At 42.3% G+C, this 21,431-nt stretch overlaps 1 protein-coding gene across 1 annotated transcript in view; it reads right to left on the bottom strand.

Moving 5' to 3' along the window:
* sema3aa (sema domain, immunoglobulin domain (Ig), short basic domain, secreted, (semaphorin) 3Aa) overlaps positions 1–21,123 on the bottom strand; it is a 34,102-nt gene extending 12,979 nt beyond the window's left edge. The window contains exons 1-6 of the mRNA XM_080518150.1: positions 20,975–21,123; positions 6,176–6,336; positions 4,865–4,927; positions 1,395–1,514; positions 543–633; positions 333–452 (exon numbers count right to left, since the gene is read on the bottom strand). Of these exons, the coding sequence (XP_080374276.1) occupies positions 333–452; positions 543–633; positions 1,395–1,514; positions 4,865–4,927; positions 6,176–6,336; positions 20,975–21,080 (661 nt within the window). The 5' untranslated portion in view covers positions 21,081–21,123. The remainder of the gene's footprint in view (positions 1–332; positions 453–542; positions 634–1,394; positions 1,515–4,864; positions 4,928–6,175; positions 6,337–20,974) is intronic.
* Positions 21,124–21,431: the final 308 nt, after the last annotated feature.

Genomic DNA, 21,431 nt, shown 5'->3' with positions numbered 1-21,431 from the left:
CTGGAGACATGAGGCTTGTGAGAGAATTTAATGCTTCAGTCCTTTGCAAGGCTTGACGGTATCCTTTTTCCAAATAATGGCCAATGACTGGCGCTTACGGAGAGTCTTTATTGAAAGGTTAGAAGAATCAGTAGTATTTGTTAGGAAATCGACGAGATTTAGTTTTTTGCATTATAAATACTGTTGCAGTCCCCCAAACACAATAAAGGCACAAAAAACCTACCAAACCCACCAAAACATTTGCAGTTTTTCTTCCTTTTTTTTTTTTTTCTTTTAACAGAGAGCACAATCCTGAGGGCAAACAATAACGTCAGCATTTTATTCAATTTTACCATTCAGCCATCTTGAATCATGCTGCTCCGTTCTGATTGGATGATGATCTCCGAGAGTACGGAAAATAGCAAAGTCCCTTCCCATGAAATCAGCAGATGTGCCAGAGTACAGTTCTCCATCTGCCAGTGAGAATAAAGGGATTGGGAATGAATGCTCTGATGTGAATGTGTTCTTCCCAGAGCTAATAAAAAAGAAAACACATGACTCACCAATCAGAAGCGAGGCAGAGAGCATTTTGGGGTCGTAAGGGCTTTTCCCGCGGCCGTTCTCGAAATGCGAAGCCAGTCGAAAGATGTTGTCCTGTGGTGAAAGGGGGTCAAAGTTCAAAAAGGGGCCAATGAAAGCCACATTAGGCCTGGTTAACAGGACATTTATAGCACGCGCTTCAAGTTACAACATATTCTTCTTACAGCACATGAGATTTGGATACGGATGAAAGATTTGTTGAGCAATAATCTATATTTTCTCACTGGTTACTTATTCTGTTGTGGTTACAGATCAACAAGAGCTTCTGCAACTGCTTAGTAAAAGCAGAATTAAAAAGTAAGATCACAAACACAGTCATCATAAAGTCCAGAGTCTTTTAATAAAGAAAACACTCTGAATAAAAGAATCACATTTCGAGTTTACAGTCAAGTGAATACATGCAGGCTTCACTTTACTAACAAAGAAATGGCACAATGTTGTTAGGTGAAGAGAATCCACGCTGGTACACTGATTAACCTGCAGCTTTATCAGGATCACTGATTAAACTTTTATGTCAGTGATGTAGTTTAATATCCAAACAGCTGTAATTGAACCATGTAGTGACCCCCCCCCCCCCCCCCCCCCCCCAACATGCTCACACAGGAGAAAAAAAAAACTGATGAGAAGATAATGGATTTAGAGAAAGCCCTGCTGCTGCTTTTCAAATGTCTGTGTGTGAGCTGATACTGCCGCCATAGCAGACGTTCCCATTTGTTTACTAAAGCGCGTGTTACGAGAGCAAATTCCCTTTTGCATACAAATAACTGATTAAAAAGCTGCAACATTTGGTGGTATTAAAACACCAGACACATTACCTCTGCCCTCTTGCCCATTTCCAGATAAGCACAGATGGGGTGGAACGCTCCTGTGCCACAGATGTACAGATGGGTCTGGTTGTACGGTTGGAGGACTCGGATGAAGTTAGAACATTCTTTCTGAAAAAATAAGGAAATAGATAAATGAATAAAAAGAAAAAAAAAAGAAACACACAGACAGACGCACATACACACACAAAAAAAGATAATTTAATGCAGCTGGCAAAGAGATCCATATGGATATTGTGAATGTGAAACCTCTTGTTATTTATGCTGTAATCTTACCTTACCATTTTATATAGCCTTGCAAAACTTTGGGGATTTTTGTCATGCCTGTTTGCAATTCCTTCCTTCATATCATAAGTTAAGTTTTATCCTTTGTGAAAAGAGAGTTGACATTTTTAAAAGAAGAAAAACCCCGATGTGCTTTCTATTAGTCTCAGACTAGCAGAACGCAGGCAATAACAGGGGAAGCTCTGTTGAAATGTGGTTTTTGTGCAGGGACTTTCCAGTTTGTAGACTTGTAAAACTGGGTCTCCTTCAAGGAAATCCCACCTGTATGTCAAATCAGGCAAATCGGCCATGAATCTTTAATGATCCTGTATGTTTGAATTTGCTGAAAGTATTTGGGCTGGCCCGGCAGTACAGGCTGATAGTCCCACTGGTGTGAGCCTGTTTATTAAAGTGCTAATCAACAGGATTGGTTAATGCAGGAGGGCTATTAGCAGCCTTGAGGAGCTGATTCGGGCACATGTGTTTAAGAGATTAGGCTGGGGTTTGACTAATTATAAATACACGCTGTACATCCACCTCACAAATAAGCGCACATTTGCTCGGGGATTTGGAAACACAAGCCATATCACATCAGCCGGCCAAATTATCATCCTCCCTTCAACACGTGTATCTGTTTAGCCTGGTAGAGCTCACAGACAACTCTCTTTAATGATGTCCCTCATCAGGGGCATGAAGGCATACGGGGCTTTCGGGTTGGAGTAATGACATTTTCCAGCACGACGTCAAATTAACTCTGGGATCACGCACTACAAAACGTATCCAGAAAACTGTATTTTGTTTCATTAGTCACAAAGAAAAAAAAAAAGAATATGTTGACACAGCAAGGACTCTGTTTCTCTTCCATAGTAATAGGCTTAAGGGGAAAGCTTGACAATTTGGAAAACACACTGATTTAGATTCTTGCTGGGAGTTTGGAGGTGAATATGGAGCCAACAGCTGGTTATCTTAGCTCGCCTGTTAACAGTGCCCGGAGGCCCGCAAGCATGTTTACTTCATCGGCACAAATAAAAGTAAGAATCATTATTTATGGTACTCAAGGAAGCCAGATGACGGACCCCTGGTGCGAGCAGCAATATGTCTTCTTCACGGCTGAACAACGGGGCGTTAAAAGTGCAGACAGGTGGATTTTGTTACCTCAGCTAACTACCAGCTGGGGTTCTGTGCGAGACTCCCATCAGGACCTGAGATTGCTACTAATCTTGTCATCAAACAGTTGGCATAAAAGTGAAGCATTACTCTCAGATGAAATGTAAAAGAAGTACGTTTTCAGTTTTATTATGAGCCCCACTATGCTAACAAAGTTTGCACACTCGGTCAGCAGGACTACTGACGGTTGACGGAGGAGGATGAAATGTGCACGATGTCTTGTGGCTGACCTCGGCTGCGCTCGCCGTGTGACTATGCAACTTAATGACTTTCCCCTCTGTGTTTCCTACTGCTGAGCAGCAGGATCCCCCCCCCCCCCCCCCCCCCCCCCCACACATCATTCTCACGCCCTTATTAGACGCATTTCATCAACTTGCCTTTAATCTTGTTCAGGGTCATCTCTGTTTGAGATTGAACTACTTGACTGTCTTATTAGCTGTGTGGGAGGCAGTTTGCACCTAAACCCTGAAAGACACCAGTTACGGTCAGTCAGATGTGCACCTCTGCCCCTGCCCCTGCCCTCAGGTGGAAAATCTCTTCCTTGATCACAAAGCGTGTCATTATGTTAAAAACCACAATACCCACAGTGGATAAATGACTCATTATTGGATGGAATTAATGAGTCACTTTGGACTGGGTGTAATGACTCTCCATGACAGAAATGGGTGGACGGATTTGCATTTGGGGTTTATACATATTTGAACGAGTTGAGTGAATTTTGAGTCGAAGCTGATGAATGCAGTGGAAATATAGAATAACCTAGAATTATTACTTTTCCTCGAGTCTGTTTAAAAGCTGGACAGCTAATCAGAAATGACATCAGGGAGATTTATAAAACTGTAAATCCACGCTCGGTTTCGTGAAGCCCTTTGTTCACTCGGTCAATTGCAACAACATGGGCCATGTTACATACTCTTTTTGCAAGGCACTGCGATACAGCCATCAGGCATTTTGAAGGGGGCAGCTGTTACATTTGCTCTATGGCTGTAAATTGTGGTTTGCAGAAATGCATCACATTGGGAGCCCTGAATGCTTTGGTAATGTGCTAATCAAGGCCTCTCCACGCTGTCCTCTGTCTCCACTCTCTCTGCCTCATTTTCAAGGATAAACATTTTCACAGCACGCAAATACCTCATCATTGAATTTTTTTTTGCAATTTTCTGGAACCATAGCGGCTCTGCGTGAGCAAGTGAAGGTATAGTGTTGCTCGTGCGGTTTTGACTTTGTGTCTATGTCAAACCAGCAAAGCCGGCGGTGAGTTGGACCCCAGAGGAACCTCTGTGATTTAGAAGAACTATGTAATTCTGGATAATCCTAAATCCCTGCAGCCCTGCACTCGAGACTCATCCAGGCATGAAATTAGGATCAGATACAACACGGAGAGGGGGCCTTTCCAAACAGCAAAAAAAAAAAAAAAAAAGCACAGATAAAATACACGAACACCAGCGTGCACACAAACAGAAGTGGTGGCATAAAATGTGTGTTCTGCAAACTTGTGCAGAATTGGACATGTGAGCTAACACGCCGCCCCAGATAACGGGAACTCAAACAGCATACTCCCGGCATGAATGTGCGTGCGTTCACACACCCGGAGGTGCATAAATAAACACACTCCCCGAAAGTAACTGTACATCACGGGAGCAAATGGCCTTTGCGTCATTGTCTTTCTGCCAGTGACACACTGTGTACACTTTAATGTGGCCAAACATCTGCTGCGCAGCCTGTTTTTGTGAACTTAACCAAATGTGTAACTTCGGCATGGCATTCACACAGAGTACACTGCTCCAGAGGTAAAGCGTAACACACTATGGCTAAGTTCCCACCTTTTATAAGCTTTTGTTCTTCTACATTAGCCAGACCCGGGCAGCTTTTTCTATACTGCATTGTTATTGGAAGATTTAGCATTATTTTAAGCAAAATAGCAAAGAGAAATATGCAGAAGTAATAGCTGTGTAATTAGGGGACATAAAAAAAGCAACCATTAACAGGGAGAAGCTCAGATCATGATGCCATCATGAATGTAGACTTACCCCGAGGTCCTTTCCTGCCCATTTGCATTCATCCTTCTTAGAGGGGGTGGCGGGCCACGCAATCTGTGCAAATGAGAGGAAGACAAAGTCACAATGTGCTGGAGGTAGAGAGAAAAGAAAATGTCCATGCTGTTACCTGAAACTGGAAACTAGAAGAAAATGAGTCAAACTAGAAAAGCGGAACAATTAAAAAAAAAATGAAACTGAAGAATGACTTTGGATTTGGCATATTTAATGCGAATATTTCCTCATTTAATCAGCTCGATCTAAAAATATGGGTTGATATTTCAAAACAGTACAATGAGGAGTAGATTTGTTGTTACAAGTCATTGAAAATGTTAAAAATGATTTAAAAATCTAAATATGTTCTATTAGATATTACGTGTGCTGTGTAATACAGATTTTTTGGAGTCTTTAAAAGGGTTCTGGTCCAATTTAAATCATTTAAAGAGCTAAACTCCTTTATATGGTTGAAATCCTCAGCATGAGGTTGTAGTTTTCACTTCAAATATGCGGGGAAACTGGGATTTTGCTACTCTGTTTTGGAGGAGATGGGCCTCACCATCATCCATCTGTTGCCCCTGGTGTCACATGAATTATAAAACACACATGGGGCGTATGAGTGTGCATGTGTAAGCTGTAATAAGTCCGGGAATTATTACATCCTCCAATATTGGGTGTGATAGGGAGATAGATAGTTTTATGCTGCAAGCAACACATATGTTAAATGGCAATGGGAATCTATGCACATGCATACCCTTGCATTATTATACCCATGCATGCAAAAAAAACTCCGACACATATTTCTCTCTTTACTCTTTAGACTTTATCTCTTCAGATCAGCTGCGTTTTCCTCTCAAGGGAATCTGCATTGCACATTTCAGGGTAATTACATTAGATTTGCTTAATCACTGCTTTTTGGACTTTATCTTATAATGATGCAAAGATTAGAACAAAAGAGCGAAAAGGAAGGGGGAAAAAAAGAATTACACATCTGAGCCAAGGGCAAAAGAATTCAGAGACACTCGCTCCCTCTCTGCATTGACTATGTATTTTTCAGCACTTTCATTCCCCCGCTCTGCTCCCTGCAGCCTGCAGGCAACGCCGTGTCAGTCTTGTGTTTCTATGATAGCAGCCCGAATCAGATAAAAAGACTGTTAACCTAGTCCAGGTGGAGTAATGGAATTATGGGCCGCCTCGTCTGGAGTGAGACAGACAGTGGGAGGGATGGGGGGGGTTAATGGACTCCAGAAGAGAAGAGAAGATTTTGTGGCCTGACAACCAAGTCTACCAGTTCAAATTTTTTTTTACCTGTTTGTTGTCTCTGTTAATATTGACGAGGTCGAATGAGAAGATGTGGTCCTCCGCTCCGACCAGTAGTCTCCCTCGCTCCTCATCCAGCAGGAAAGAGTCGTAACTGGAACTGTTGGCCAAGCCATTAAAGGTGACGAGGTTACTCGACTCTAGCATCTCTAAAACATGAGGAGAAAGAAGCAAAAACAGAACGTGATTATTCCCGCAATGCAAGGGAAATAACAAAACAAAACCTGAATATCTTATTGGCAGTACTGAAAAGTGCATGTTACAAATGTATGACACACTTTTGAACAGTGTCTGCACTATAATGATTTTTATACCGGAAATTCCTGCATTAAAGATTTAAAAAGGAACAAAAAAAGACAATGAAACAGCAGATCACATTGTCTTTGACTGAGAACAAGTTCTGGATCTTTGATTATTGTTCAGAAGGTGGCGTTTGACAAAACACATTCTAGTTCACCCTTTAATACGAATGTCTATAAAACCTGGAGAACACTTGAACTTCCTTGAAAATAAACTGATTACATCTATTCACAGGTGAAGTTGCATATCGACCGATTGAAGAGTGACCTCAAACAATATGACTAACAAAAATGCCCAGAGACTGTTCTCTTTAATGTCTTTAAGGTTAGAAAACTCTATTGCTGTGCTTTCAGTTAGTTTCTTTTTTCTTCTAGATGTCAAAAATGATCTTGAAGTTGTGGTCATGAGAAGTAATTATAACATAAACACAAATGTGTGCCTTTAAATAAACCCTTTGAGGGTACAGATTTCTTTTCATATGAAAAAGTATAAAAGAATCACTCAATCTTGAGAATATATCCACGACACGCTTTTTCATGCAGGCGAGAAAAACCGAAGTGCCAATCATGTTGTTAAAGAAATTTCATGTTCCCTTAATTGCGTTTCCACTCAGACATTTTGCACGCACTCAAATACGGACACATGCCAGTCAAGTATAGCGTGAGACATTTTAAATGAACACAGCATGTCTCAATCAGGGACACAGTTCAGACTGTTCAGCCGTGTGATTGGTTGAATAATTCATATCAAGCTAGGGCCAGGGGACACACTTTGTGTAAGTAAGTATGTGTGGATTTTTCTGTGAATGGGTTATTATGGAAATTGACATTAATGAGTTTGCGACCTCTGTTCGGTGTTCCTTTCAGGTGGACAAGGTGAAGCAGGATCTAGTTATATGTCATGAAGCTGAGAAGAAACCAAGGAGTAAAGTCGATTGAGACCGCCGAGAGTCGGTTAAAGTTTAATCGCCAAAGACGACTTCCATTAACTTTGAAGGGTCAGATAGGGAAAGCAGTATTATATTAACAAAGAACTAGACTCCTTCTCAAAGCAGGTTAACTCTGGATTATATGCAATGTGAGGGCTTATGCAACAGTTTTTCTGTCAGGGAACGTTGCATTGACTTTACTGCCATGCAATTTTATATGATCTCCAACTTTAAAGTTTATTCAAAACATTCAAAAAGATCTTCAGATTCTAGTCAGCTGCTCCAGACACACAATGCTAGAGATTTCAATGCAAAATAAGTTTTAAAAACCTTTGATCAATGAACATTCAGTGCTCTGAACCAGGGGTGTCAAACACATTTTAATTCAAATGTAAAAACTTTTTCTTTGTTGTGGTGCAGAGTGGATGAGATGAAAATGTTGATTTTTTTTTGCAAAACCAAACAGTTACTACAGATAATGATCACAGACCTCAGCTCAGGTCTCAGTGTTGCATTGTGTCCACGACTTTCAAAATATTTGTTTCGTTTGGTGCCCTAAAAGAAGACAAGTGGCAATTAAACAATCTTAAATTTATACATGCAAACCTGAGCTATTTTTTTTCACTCTTATTTTAAGTCACTGTTTACTGTGTTTTTTTACTCACTGCTAGCCTGTTTTTATTTATTGTTGCTCTTTTTGTTTTATTATTTTATTGTTTTATTTCTACTTTTTAATGTGAAGCACTTTGTTCAACCTTGGACGTTGATTTAAATGTGCTGTATAAATAAAGTTGGATTGGACTGGATAACATGTTTAGAAGATTATCACTCAGCAGAGAATCATCGGCATGAATGTGAAAATACTTTGCTGTATATTCAATTTGACATGTTTTCAGATTCAAACTTAGTCAAATATATCATAATAATAGTTTTTTGTAATAACCTTGTGTAAAATAAATATGTAATAAAAGAAACATTTCCTTTACCATCAAATCATCGAGTTCTTAACCATTGACATGATGGCGGCTACTTATCGGACGAGTGCCAGGAGAATATCTTGAATCATTAATAGGAATACATAAAGCAATTTTCGGGATTTGATTCTAAATCTAATCCCAAAAAAACTACAAGCAGTCAATGAATCTGCATTTTAGAGTCCAGCATTTGTTCAGGCTTTTAAAAAAAAAAAAAAAAAAACTGAATAATTACAATAACAGTAGGAGATTTGATTTATAACTAAATAAAATGAAAGTGAAATAATCCATCAACCATCTGCTTCTGGTTTTGTCTATCGAACGCACAACTCTGTAAAGGTCTTCTGATGCTTCGGCCTCAGATCAGACGCCATCCATCTTCATCAATGTCGCCTCATAACATGGACACACACGTGCAGACCAACAAACCTGCGTGCATGCAAAAAAACGTCTCCGTCCCTTTCCACACACCTATAAATATAAACGTTCATACACACACACACACACACACACACACACACACACACACACACACACACACACACACACACACACACACACACACACACACACACACACACACACACACACACACACACACACACACACACACACACACACACACACACACACACACACACACGCGCAGTCCATCCAGTGGACTGTGATCTCCATGCTCTCGCCACAAAGCTCTGATTGACGGGCTGCTATAGGAGCCATCTGTGCCCACTCGCAGTGTAAGATCTCGGACATCTGTGTCTCCATAAAAGAAGGGATTGATGGAAAGGGAGACGGAGAGGAAGTGGTGTGTCAACCATCTCTGCGCACCGAGTTCTGGTGACACGGATGAAGGCCGCGAGAGGGAGTGGTCGTCACCTAATAAAGACGGTTGCAGCTCATCTGCGTCAGTCGGATTTCGGTTTGAGGATAAATCTGTGGCCAAGGAAATTGAGTGGGTGGGTGTGGGCATGAATGGAGGTCTGTGGATGTGACTTTGTGTGAGAATTTGTACTGTACCACAGATGGATTGAGCGTATGTGTGTGGGTTTCAGTGTGTGTAGGTATAGTCCCCACACTAGTTATTACACATTCAAGCGGCTACCGCAGGAGGCGACTCGACCACGTTCGCCACAATGATTTCAATGCTGATGTTACGTCCTGTTTTGACGTCACATGGTAGCCGATCAGACACTCCGTTTTTCTCAGTTTACCTATTAGACATGACATAGCAGGTTCAGGAAACGGGTTCAAGAGTGGAAGTCAGGAAATGCGATTTCCAGTCAGCAAAACGCCAAAGGATGTCTTGTTATGTTTCAGCGATGAAAAAAAAACTTTAAAAAAACCAATGTGACAAGAAAGGTTGATATTTAAATTGAGACTGAGAATAATAAAAAAAATTTAATAAAATGTTATGGAATAAAAACATTATTGAGTTGATGAAAAAATACGAAAAAAAAAAAGTAGGTGCAGAAACGAGATGGTCGTGTCTTATAACAACTCTCTTTGTCACAACTTTTAAACGCTGCCAGCTTGGCTCTAAATTAAATGAACTTTATCGTCCGAAAGCGAGTCGAAGCCAGATGCCAAGATTGTGGGCCAAAATAGGGTCCGTCACGAAAGGTTTCCCCCAGATGGGGCCAAGCAAAAAAAAAAAAAAGAGAGAAAGAAAGAAAAAAAATAACAGACACACATATTTCAACACGTGGTGATCTCTGACAAAGACAAGGTGGCCTGTGCACACAAAAACACACAGAGAGGTTTTTTATCTGGGCCGGGATCTACTGTGGTTTGGAAAATCGTAGGAACTGGGGCGTGAGCACCTAAGGACCTCCAACCTAAACACAGACACGCTCATTTGGAAATGGGAGCACACGAAGATAGAGCGCCCACAGCCCAGCTCATACAAAATATAGTAACCAGGCAAAGGGCACGTACACATGTTCGGCTAATGTATACAAAGAACATATGCGCACAGACGGGCACACGCACGCAAAGGGAAGCAGGTTCAACTTCAACACACAGTGCTCCATATTCGAAATGCTAACACACACACACACACACACACACACACACACACACACACACACACACACACACACACACACACACACACACACGTCTTCCCAGTCTAAATTGTAATCCAATCAGAATTTCTGCTTATACAGCACAGAGTACCGGTACAGCAAGCACACTCAGCAGCTTACGCACACACACACACACACACACACACACACACACACACACACACACACACACACACACACACACACACACACACACACACACACACACACACACACACACACACACACACACACACACACACACACACACACACACACACACACACTCTTCCAACTTCAGTTAACTCCCCTCATGTATTAAACATTTCTAAGTGTGTATATGTATTTTACAAACCTATCACACTCTCTTGTTTATGCACACACGGGCCATCAGTCTCTGTAAACCAGTTAGTCTTGTTGCATGCATCTTCTGTGTTCCACTTCTCTCACACCTTTTGTCTTTTTCAAATGAGACACAATAGCCTGTGTCAACAACGGCCCCAGACATATATGTAAACACACACGGGTTGGTTCAGTTTGTAACACGATGTTAACAGAAAGCTTGTCTATGGTCGTTTTGCCTTTTATCCATATATTCCTCAACTCACACTACATGGTGGTTATACTTAGTAATTTCCATGCACACACGTTTTATAATCAAGGACAGAGCTTGAAACCGGCAGATAAATGCAATTCATTCAAATAAATTACCATTTGTCCCTCTGTCATGCTCCATTATGGAAAATAACCTGGCTCTTGTCTTAAAAAGCTTGGTGGAAAAAAAAAGAGAGGAAAAAAAAAAAGCTACATTCAAAATTCAAGTGCAATTGTCTATGGAGTACTCTTCACTCCCCCATTCTCCGAACAGGCAGGCGTTTTACACGCCTACATGCCACGCAATAGGAGAATAATGAAACCGAATGAAAGGAAGGCGACAGGGCATTAAATTATGTTTATCTCAACGTGTGTACGTGCAAATGTGTGTGTTTGAGTGACACGAAACATAAAAGCCTGACAGAGGAAAACACTTGACTGAGATTCAACAGATGGATAATATTCCATTAAAATAATGCGGCTCTTTTCAAGTGTTTTTCTTGCTCACGTATACAGCGGACGCTCAACAAGCACAGAAGTTTTTCAATATGCAAAAAAAGGGCTCTTTGAATCACACATTTCGCTTGTTCATTTCCTGTTCGTTCACACCTTTTGTGCGGTTGCTGCAAAGCACATCACTGAGACCATATGTTTGCAAGTGTAAAAGAGCCTGCAAATGACTGAAGATGAGGATACAACTGCGGTGATGAACAGGGATGATGAAACAGATGAAAAGAAAATGGCAGCTTAAAAGGAAGTGGCGCTGAGAACTGCCGCACGTTTATTTATTTTCGAATACAAGGCCTTACTTCAGAAAAGTGAAGACATGCAGCACTGTAATATCCTCAGCGGTTTGGCTTGGCATGTCAACGTCTGCCTCCCAAAGCTTTCTTTTTTTTTTTCTCCATGTGTGGCGCAGCGCACATTCTGCCGCTCTCACGATGGCCTCGGCCACAAAACACAGGTGTCGGTGGGGGGGCGGAGGGGGGCGGCGGCCGCCCCATGGAAATTTGCGGCAGGCTTTGCTTAACAAAGTGTTCAAATATTATCCTAAGCTCAAGGATATCCACACATGCCTGAAAAGTTCACCTCCCCTCCTTCTTCTCATTCTCCCTCTCTGTATAAGCACAGTAGCAGGTGTGGGCTGGTTGCCATGGCGACTGTCTGTATAACACAACCTGGGTTTCTCATTCAGGTGCAGCTGAGTGACATCTCAGACAGGAAATGTGCTACCTTACACACAGTTCCATGAACTCTACAATTAAGCAGCGCTCCCATGTGTATTTCAATCCACACCGGACGAGAACAAGAGCATGAATGAAGTGTACTGAGTGATTCGTGAGATGGACCGGGGCACGCTGTCGTACTTTTCAGACCCTTATGCCTCAAGATCAATACATTACCGTTGTTAAGAGATTCATATCAAATCCCCAAACATACATTCAAGTATATATTATATTAGTTTCATTCTTGCATAAGGGTGTTGAATTATAGAGTTGTAAGTGAATAGTCCCTCACTCACAAGGCACATTTATTCTTTTTCATCTGAAATCTTTTTCTTTCTGGTCTTTGGTGTTTGACCATCACCAACATTTCTTGATGTTCAGATTAGTTTGACCTCATGTCAGACTTCCTTATGTGAAATACTTAACCTATGCATTTGCACTCAGTTAGCCACTCGCCCATTCAAGCACACAGTCACACACTTTTGGGAGCAACTGGAGGATCAGCGTCTTTCGCAAGGACAATTCAACACATGGCCGGGAGGAGGTGGGGAATTGAACCACCATCAGTGGGGCTGGAAAACTGTCTGCACTACCAACTGAACCAAAGCCACAAAAAAAAAAGAAAAAGTTTTGAACAAATATTGAACTTGAATGGAATGTGAATATTAAATCATTTTGAACTACACAAGTCTGAAAATATGGCAAAATTTGTAAAAAAAAAAGTACATTTGAAATTAAACTAGTTCGACTAATCAATCTACTATAAGAATGGCTGTAGATCGGCCCTCTAATCTTTGCCAAAATATTCCAGTTAAGCCAAACACTAATGGAGGCTCACCCTCTCACTAACAAACAACAGCTGACAGCAGTTTTTCAGGTCTGAATGACATTGTAGAAGCTGTTTTACCATTGTTTTATCTGCCATGTGTGTATTTTATTGAACTATCTAACCCTTCCTGTAGCCATAACTCCTTTTTGTAAATAGTGCTTGTTGTGTTTTTCTGTCAAAATTCATTCTTTCTTTCATTACATTAATCACTGTAATCCTTGTCAATGGCAATATCTAATATCACTTATTTGATTCTCATTCTGTCTTATTGATATTCTAGCTTTCTATTTATTATGTTCTATTCTGTGTGGAACAGCACTGCCAACAATTTCCCTCATGGGATGAATGAAGTATTTTTATTTTATTCTGAATGTCAAATATGGTCAAATTCAAGTTCACCTCAGCTCACAGTCTGATTAGCATTCCACTTTTAAAATGCTTCCTTTGATGGTAAAATATGTTGCCTTGTGTGACAAAAATCCCCCATCTCCCTTCCAACCTTGCTATATATGTCACAAATTTTTCTATTAAATCCACAATATTAGTTTTGAAAGAGAAGAAGAGTTTTCTCTGATTCAAAATCTGTTCGACACAGATTCACTCAAGATTAAAAAAAACAACCTAATTCATCTTTTTTTTTTTCTGTCATGAAGTGACTCATAGTCTAATGAGACATTTCATGTCATAATTTGTCCTTTAAAGATGACCCAGTGTGTGTTCAAGTATAAAATATGTATCAAAGGGACTTAAGAAAAAAAACATGACTACATTTCAAACCGCCCTGAGTCTCTATATGAATAACCCAAATATGTACTGAATTTCACCATACAGCACCATTCATCTTCCTCAGCCTAAAATCGTAGACTTCCTTGTCACCGCATGACATTCCTGTTTTCCCTCGAGAGTAAGAGAGACAGCGCCATGAGGGATACCGAATACAAGGGCACTGTATACTAGAAGGTTTGACAGGGGGAGAAAGGCAGAGAGAGAAACAGGCTGGGAAAAAGAGGAGAGAAAAAAAAAAACAAGAACCCCAACTTGAAATCAGGGATAATGACAGAAAACTGAAGCAGAAACATGAGCGCAGACGAAAAAAGCTCCCCGTACAACAAACGAAGTTGAATATGGAACCGTTTCATTAGTGTGTGTCTCCTCCTGTCATTGGACGGCTGGGCCACAGACCAGCTCTGTGACCACAGACGGCTCGAGGGCTGGCCATGACTACCACAGCAAGCCCACTCACACACCACTAAATGCTCATGATACAACCAGGCTGCTCAGTTCTCTCTGGGTCCTTGTTACTTTTTAGGCAGAGCTCGCACAGGCATTGGGCACACATTCAAATATCCACGCTGATTTTGGTACGTAAACACAATTAAATAGTGTTTGGGTGTGAACAAACAGGCAAAATAGGTTGAGCGCGCAGATGCTCAAACTCACAAATCGCATTCTTCTGCCAAGCCGTGCAGACAGAGGAAGGTAGTGCTATCACCAGGCAGCTTGATGGATGGACTTTGAGAGGAACCAGGCTGTGGTTATCGTGGTCATGTCTGGAGCCACTGCCTGTTAGTGCAGGCTGTCAAGCTGTACGCTGTAGCTGAATGTCAGCCCTGCGATTTTATTACAAATTAATGAGGCAAGGCAAGCTCTCCGAATGTGTCCCAGGCAAACTGTGACAGCAAACACAATTATGCGACAGAAACACAAACCCCACTCACAATGACCAGTTCCAGTCGACACACAATTATTTAGATTCTTCTCTATGGAACGAGTATTTCCAGTTTCATTAAATGCATTTGAACTTTAAAGTGATCATTAATAAAAACCTCATGTATAAATGATCAAGAAGACTTCTCAAAGCAGCCAGTGTGACATTTAAGAAGTGTTTTTTTTTTTCCTCTTCTTTTTTTCATTTCTTGATTTAGCTCATGACGCTGATGGTAAACATGAGGGGAAAATAGGAAGAGCAAAAACAAAGAAACGTGATTTTAGAGTAAATAAGTCAATGACCTATTACTGAACTCAAATAAACAATTTTAGGAATATTTCTATGTCTCACTTCTATTGATTAAACCAGTAGGTTAACACTGGAAATCCTGTTTAACGTCACATTAGAATAAATGCTGCCACACGATTTGCTTCCACCATTTGTTTGCCTGCCACTCCCCATTCTTCATGTGTCTCTCTCTGTTGTTTGCGAGTCCTTCAGTCTGTCTTTCTGCAAAGATGTCCCTCTCATTTGTAACTCGACTCTGCTCAGATTGAATGGTGCACCCTTTTCTCCATCTGACTGACAAGACTTAGCAGGTGGCGGGACCCATTCATACCCGCCGTTCAGCAATCTGCACCATGCTGTAACCCAAGCCTTCATCCCAAACACAGATGCAAAGACACAGGATATTTTTCCTGCGCTGCATGCCCGTACAGTGCTTATGTACACACACACAAAAAATGTACACTGAGCATACACAATTTGCTAAGCGCATACAAGCGGAGAGCTTTGAGCAAACACAAACTGCACTGAGGCTGCCTCCTCTTGTGGTCTTTTGAGTACGCATCCAGATTGTTTTTGATAGCAGTTTCTGATTAAAAATAAAAAATAAAAAAAATTCCTCGAGCAAATAGGAGCATACAAACACTTTATGTACACTGAGGGAAACAGACCAAGCTTCAAAACACAAGCGAAGGGTCGCAAAACTCACGGTTTTGCACAATGATATAGTCCGATTTTCTACTTCTGTATTAGCTCAAATTACATACATTGAAATGAAATCGCCAAGCCGTGAAGTGACTGGTTTTCCACTGATTTTGATGAATGGCTTTTTGTTTTCCGAGCGGAGTTGTGCCATGGCACAATTATCTGCGGACTGCCAGTGCGAGAATGCATGCTTCCACACATTCATCACACCATCTCTCAACTTGTGGATGAGGGTGGTGGGAGCTCACCAAACACTGTGGTCGAGTTTGTGACTCAGTGTGAGGAAATGTTATATATTCAGATGTGACATGGGGGCATATCCAAAAAGCAAAGCCACTGCAAAAACAGCGGTTTCCACTATTGGAATGTGGCCGTTTGTGTGTGTGTGTGTGTGTGTGTGTGTGTGTGTGTGTGTGTGTGTGTGTGTGTGTGTGTGTGTGTGTGTGTGTGTGTGTGTGTGTGTGTGTGTGTGTGTGTGTGTGTGTGTGTGTGTGTGTGTGTGTGTGTGTGTGTGTGTGTGTGTGTGACTGCAAATATGAGTTGAAAAGAAGGATAGCCAAAAGATATGTATCAAGTGAGCTGCAATCAAAGAGACAGGAAAAGAAGATGAGTTAAAAAAAAAAAAAAGAAGCCAAACACACGCACACACACACATACAGCATGATTGAAGATTGTACTTAGGGTCTGCGGTGTGGTGCTTTCCTTGAGAAGCGAATGAGCCGCAGGAAGAGGAGGAGGGAGTGAAAGAGAGAGAGAGAGAGAGAGAGAGGGAGAAAGAAGGAGGCAGACATCTCAAAAGTTGGCGCGTTGTGAGAACACCTTATAATTATCGACATCCGCTCTGTCAGCCAAAGCCCACAGCATGGACAGACACAGCAGTGAGATACTAAGAGCCCGAGACTCATGTGCTCATTCACATATCAAATTATAAACAAGGGAGGGAGAAAAAAAAAAAGAAGCTGATGAACCGGCGCGCATGCAAACATCCAAAGTGTCCATATTTTACCGGCCAAGCAGGCACACCCACGCACGAACACACACGAGCGCACACGTACAGACAGACACGCAGAGCTGGGCTTATTATGGGGCCCCGAGTCCAAACTTCGTTGAAGTGCGGTTCCACACAAAGTGACTGGTTTAAAAGGTTGTGAGCCAATTCCAGATTCTCCTTCTCGGCCTATATCTTCCCTCCTGGGTTCCGCCCAACGAGCCAGCATGGGGTGGCCGAGGTGGCATCAAGAGGTCATGCAAGCATCCTCCATAATTACACACACTGAGAGTAAATATCGGGTTGTTTCGGGTTGAGCTTTTAAGTTTTAATGTCCTCGCAGGCTCCGTTTCTGGTGAACACAAAGGGTCACGCTTTTTTATTTCCACAAGTGAACCCCCCCATATACAACGTATGCAATCATCGTGCTCCATATGCGCCTCAATTGACCTTTAGGGGTCAGTGTTCCTCCTGACGCCCACTCAGTGCCGCACATTGATTGAGTTCAGGAATGTGATTGTGTGTTGGCATGTATTGATCCATTAGATTGTATGACAGTTTTATCCTTGTAATTCATATGAACGCTGTGTTACCGTGCTGCAGGAGTGTTGAGTGTCTTTGTGGAAGATTATAATGCTGAAACCGATAGCTTTATTATGTTAAGATTGATGGTTTGCTCAAGGTGATAATGACTCACTTTTAATAGGAGATCGCTCCCATTTTATTTCCGCATCACCGCACAACATTAATTCATATTGGTTGTTTACACGAGACGAACGGTGATGAAATTATATCAAGTGTATTACATTTTCTGTGCAAGATTATTTTAACTTGGACTTGAGTTTCACCTTCTGCCTCCCACGCCTTATGTTACCAGTCAAGACGCAGAAAGTAAGGTCTATTTTAGTCCCAAGGAGAAGAGAAAATCATTAACTCTTGTGATCATCACTGTGTCCCTATGAAGCCGGATCCTTTTTGCTCAATGTCTAACTGACCCCATTGGGAAATCATTTACTCTGCACTTGCTCCGCCATCCGTCCCACGAGAGGTCATTTTATCTACCTGTCTCCATTTCTCAGTCCTTGTCTCTCGATCTGCTCACTCTGCAGTAGCTGATTTGTCCTTTTCCTAAAGAAGAGAATCACTCACTTCTGTGTATGAGGATGAGTCCCCGGAGGCGTGTCATCAGCACTCATTTGAGGATGATTTCTTAGGGAAGCCTGCTCACATGATCTATGTTTGAGTGCCCTCTATCACAGATCATACTACTTAACATGACTGTCCTCCATCCAGTTTCTTTGCTCCTTGCTAATGTGGTCGTCCACCACTTCGCTGGACTTCAGATTGGCGCTGGTCTGACTCTGACTCTCCTCCCCAGGAGGATTCCTCCCTGTTGTTTGTTTGACTTAATTACTATGCCAGCGTCGCACAGGGAGAGGGGATGAGTGACACTTTACTCAACGACTAGCCTCCCTTCCCTTTGCGTCATCTACTGTATGTCTGCCAGCTTTTCCTTCATTAAAAGCAAATCCAGTCTCACTCTGCCATCAATAGGGCCCCCCCCCCCCATCCTTTCCTCCCTCCATCCGCTACAATGTGGGTGTTAACTGAAAATTGTCTCCTGACAGACATCAAGAGAGCCATCAAACACCTGTGGGCCTGAGATACAAGCGCAGATGCTGGCGAGCGATGACACACAAAGGGAGCGGCACACAATACAACCTCATGCCTTTACACACACACACACACACACACACACACACACACACACACACACACACACACACACACACACACACACACACACACACACACACACACACACACACACACACACACACACACACACACACACACACACACACACACACACACACACACAATGATACAAACACTGGTGCCACTTGATAAAACTAAAACGATCAAAAAAATACTGATCTGTCCATTTGTGCACATAGAGTCTCATTATGGATATATATGAGGACTTGACACATTTGTGCTGTGCTGAAACACACACATACACACACACACACACACACACACACACACACACACACACAAACTAACATACCGAGACACCACTTACAGTCGAAGGGGAAGAAATCACAAGAGAGGGTGTTGAGTCCTCACACCAAGATGTGGCAAGAACATTCACACGAGCGCATGCACGCACACATTAACAACAAGGCTTTTGTGTACTTTAAGTAAAAAAAATTATCCACAAAAGTACATCTATCATAACAGGCTACTCTTTCCCAGCAGACCTGCTCTCTGTCTCACAGTTTGATGATACACATCCATCACTCACTCACTCGCTCACTCAATGCAGACTTTGATGCTTGATGACATATCTCTTGTCTCGTACTGTTGTCAGCAACATGTTCACTTGTCAGACTGAACAGTGAAGAGGATCACAAAAGGGGGCAGGAGGGAACCATATTCGCATTCTTTAAACAGATGGCTGTGCGAAGAAGAGATGACATTTTCTCATCGTGCCTAGAGGCTTGGCGTCGTGTGAGCTGACGTGATGGAGCATCGGGGGATATACGACTCCTGGCAGGTAAAGTTCAATGATCAGTCCCTCCAGATTTATTTTGTTCACATGGCGAATGCATGTCATCACCCTTTAGGAGCTCCCACCATGGCACGCCAACCACGTGGAACGTTTAAAATACTTACTTTAAAATGTGGAACATATGCAATAGATACACATGCACATTTGGAGGCTGAAAGGGTGAGGAAAATATACCACGCCAAAATTACAAAGTGAAGAATAAAGCATGTCATATAGCGGGCCTCTAAACACAAGTTACACTAAATGTCTGGTCTAAAGATAGAAAATGAATTAGTGAAAAACATCACATTCGCCCTTTTGAAGAGTGAAGTCTGATTTTACTTCAACATGCAAAGGACTTGAGTGAGGACCTGAAGCTTTGGGTGACAGTCTCACACGGGCAGACCTTGAACCACACTCCAATGCTCTTAGCGATGGCACTTCAGCTCGTTTATAAATTTTCGGAGGGCATTTTTTTTTACGAGGCGAATGGGACCAAAATAAAGAGTCAAGAGACCACACTCTCAGCTCTATACTTTCAGTCATGTTTTAGGACAAAGAACCACAATAGCCCGCCTCGCTGACATTAAAAAGCAAAAAAAAAAAAAAAAAAAAAAAAAAAACTTCCCAAAATATGCCAAATATGTTGCCAGTTATTTCTAGCTGAGATGAAAAGTCTGCTATTACAAAGAGCCTGATTTAGTGTGGGGTGTGAGAAAGGAGACGAGACAGAGAGAAAAAGAAGGAGAGAGAGAGAGAGAGAAAGAGGGAGGAGAGGAAGAGCCGGCGCTCCGCAGTCTCCCCTCAAAATAACACAGAACGAGAGAGAATAACATGTTTGCTGAATACGTCAAAAACGTACACGTGCATGATATAAAATGACAAATGAAACCCCATTTACTCTTGAGCAATAAAAAAAAAAACCAAAAAGCGAATAGCTGAATTTTTTTCTCTTTCATTATTTGTACAAGCATTAAGGCAAAAAAAATGCATAAAAAAAGAAGCACTTCTCCAACTGTTGGATCCATTTAGGAAACAATAATGAGAAGTCGAGAAGCCTGACTGGCCCCTTCAAGGAGGGCTCTGTGTCACGACCAAAGCAGATCCCCCTTTTTTCAGGACTTTTTGGGACAGAAGCCATTAAAACAGAGGCTCTGCTGCCTATTCAGAGCACTTAACAGGGCTGTACAGTGCTAACAGAAGGGGACAGCACCAGGGAAAATTGGTACAGGGGCCAATATATACATTTAACTTCAGGCAAGAGCCCTCCCAAAGCATATGGAACCAATCTGACTATTTGTAAGAACAGTGAATTCTGAGAGTAAGAGGAAAAGGGTGAGTTAATGAGAGAGAGATACAGGAGGTAAGGCAGAGAGTCAGATCCTGCACGTTGACTAAGAGGGAGGAAGAGTGAATGAGACAATTGCAGAGGCAGAAATAGTCACAGAAGAAGAAAAAAAGAGGGGGAAAAAGGAGAATACTACACATGAGAAAGAAATGAAAAGAAAGGCATAAAAGAACAGCCGTGGGCAAGAAAAAAATAAACGAGACGAGCCGGTCTGAGCTGAAAGCGCCAGCGACCACAGCGGTCCTGTTCCACCTGGAGTCACAGGAGAACAGAGAATGGGCTTACCCTTGTATGACAGCTTTAGCCTGGGTACGTTGTGCTTGGGCTCCACTCCTCTCCCCGGCTGCACCGCCCCACACAGCAGCACTACAATCCCAAGCAGGTAATCCATGGTGCTGGAGTGCTGCTGGCTGGCCTCCAGACCAGGGGGCACTCACGGCCCGACCAGTGCCCCGAGATGGGTACCTTCCGCTGGGGTACGCCGAGTCTGGAGAGTCCCCCCCACGCGAGCCCTGAAAGTAGAGGTTCCAGGGAGGCGAGAAAAAAAAAAAAAATCCTGGTTGTGCTCCCCAGCCGAGAGTGCAGGCTGTGGGAGGTTGGGGACTTCTCTCAGTGTGAAGTCGGTGGAGGGGTGCTGCTCACATGGCTCCCCGTGTGGAGGTCCAGGATATATAGTCCCTTGGCTTATCTGTCCTCCCCCAGGTGAAGGCTCAGCGGGGCTTCAGCTCTGCTTGACTGAGTG

Source organism: Blennius ocellaris (genome assembly GCF_963422515.1).
Source record: "Blennius ocellaris genome assembly, chromosome: 22".
Classification (NCBI taxonomy): domain Eukaryota; kingdom Metazoa; phylum Chordata; class Actinopteri; order Blenniiformes; family Blenniidae; genus Blennius; species Blennius ocellaris.
Note: the sequence above shows the minus strand (reverse complement) of the source record. Positions and strands in the feature narration are given on the sequence as shown.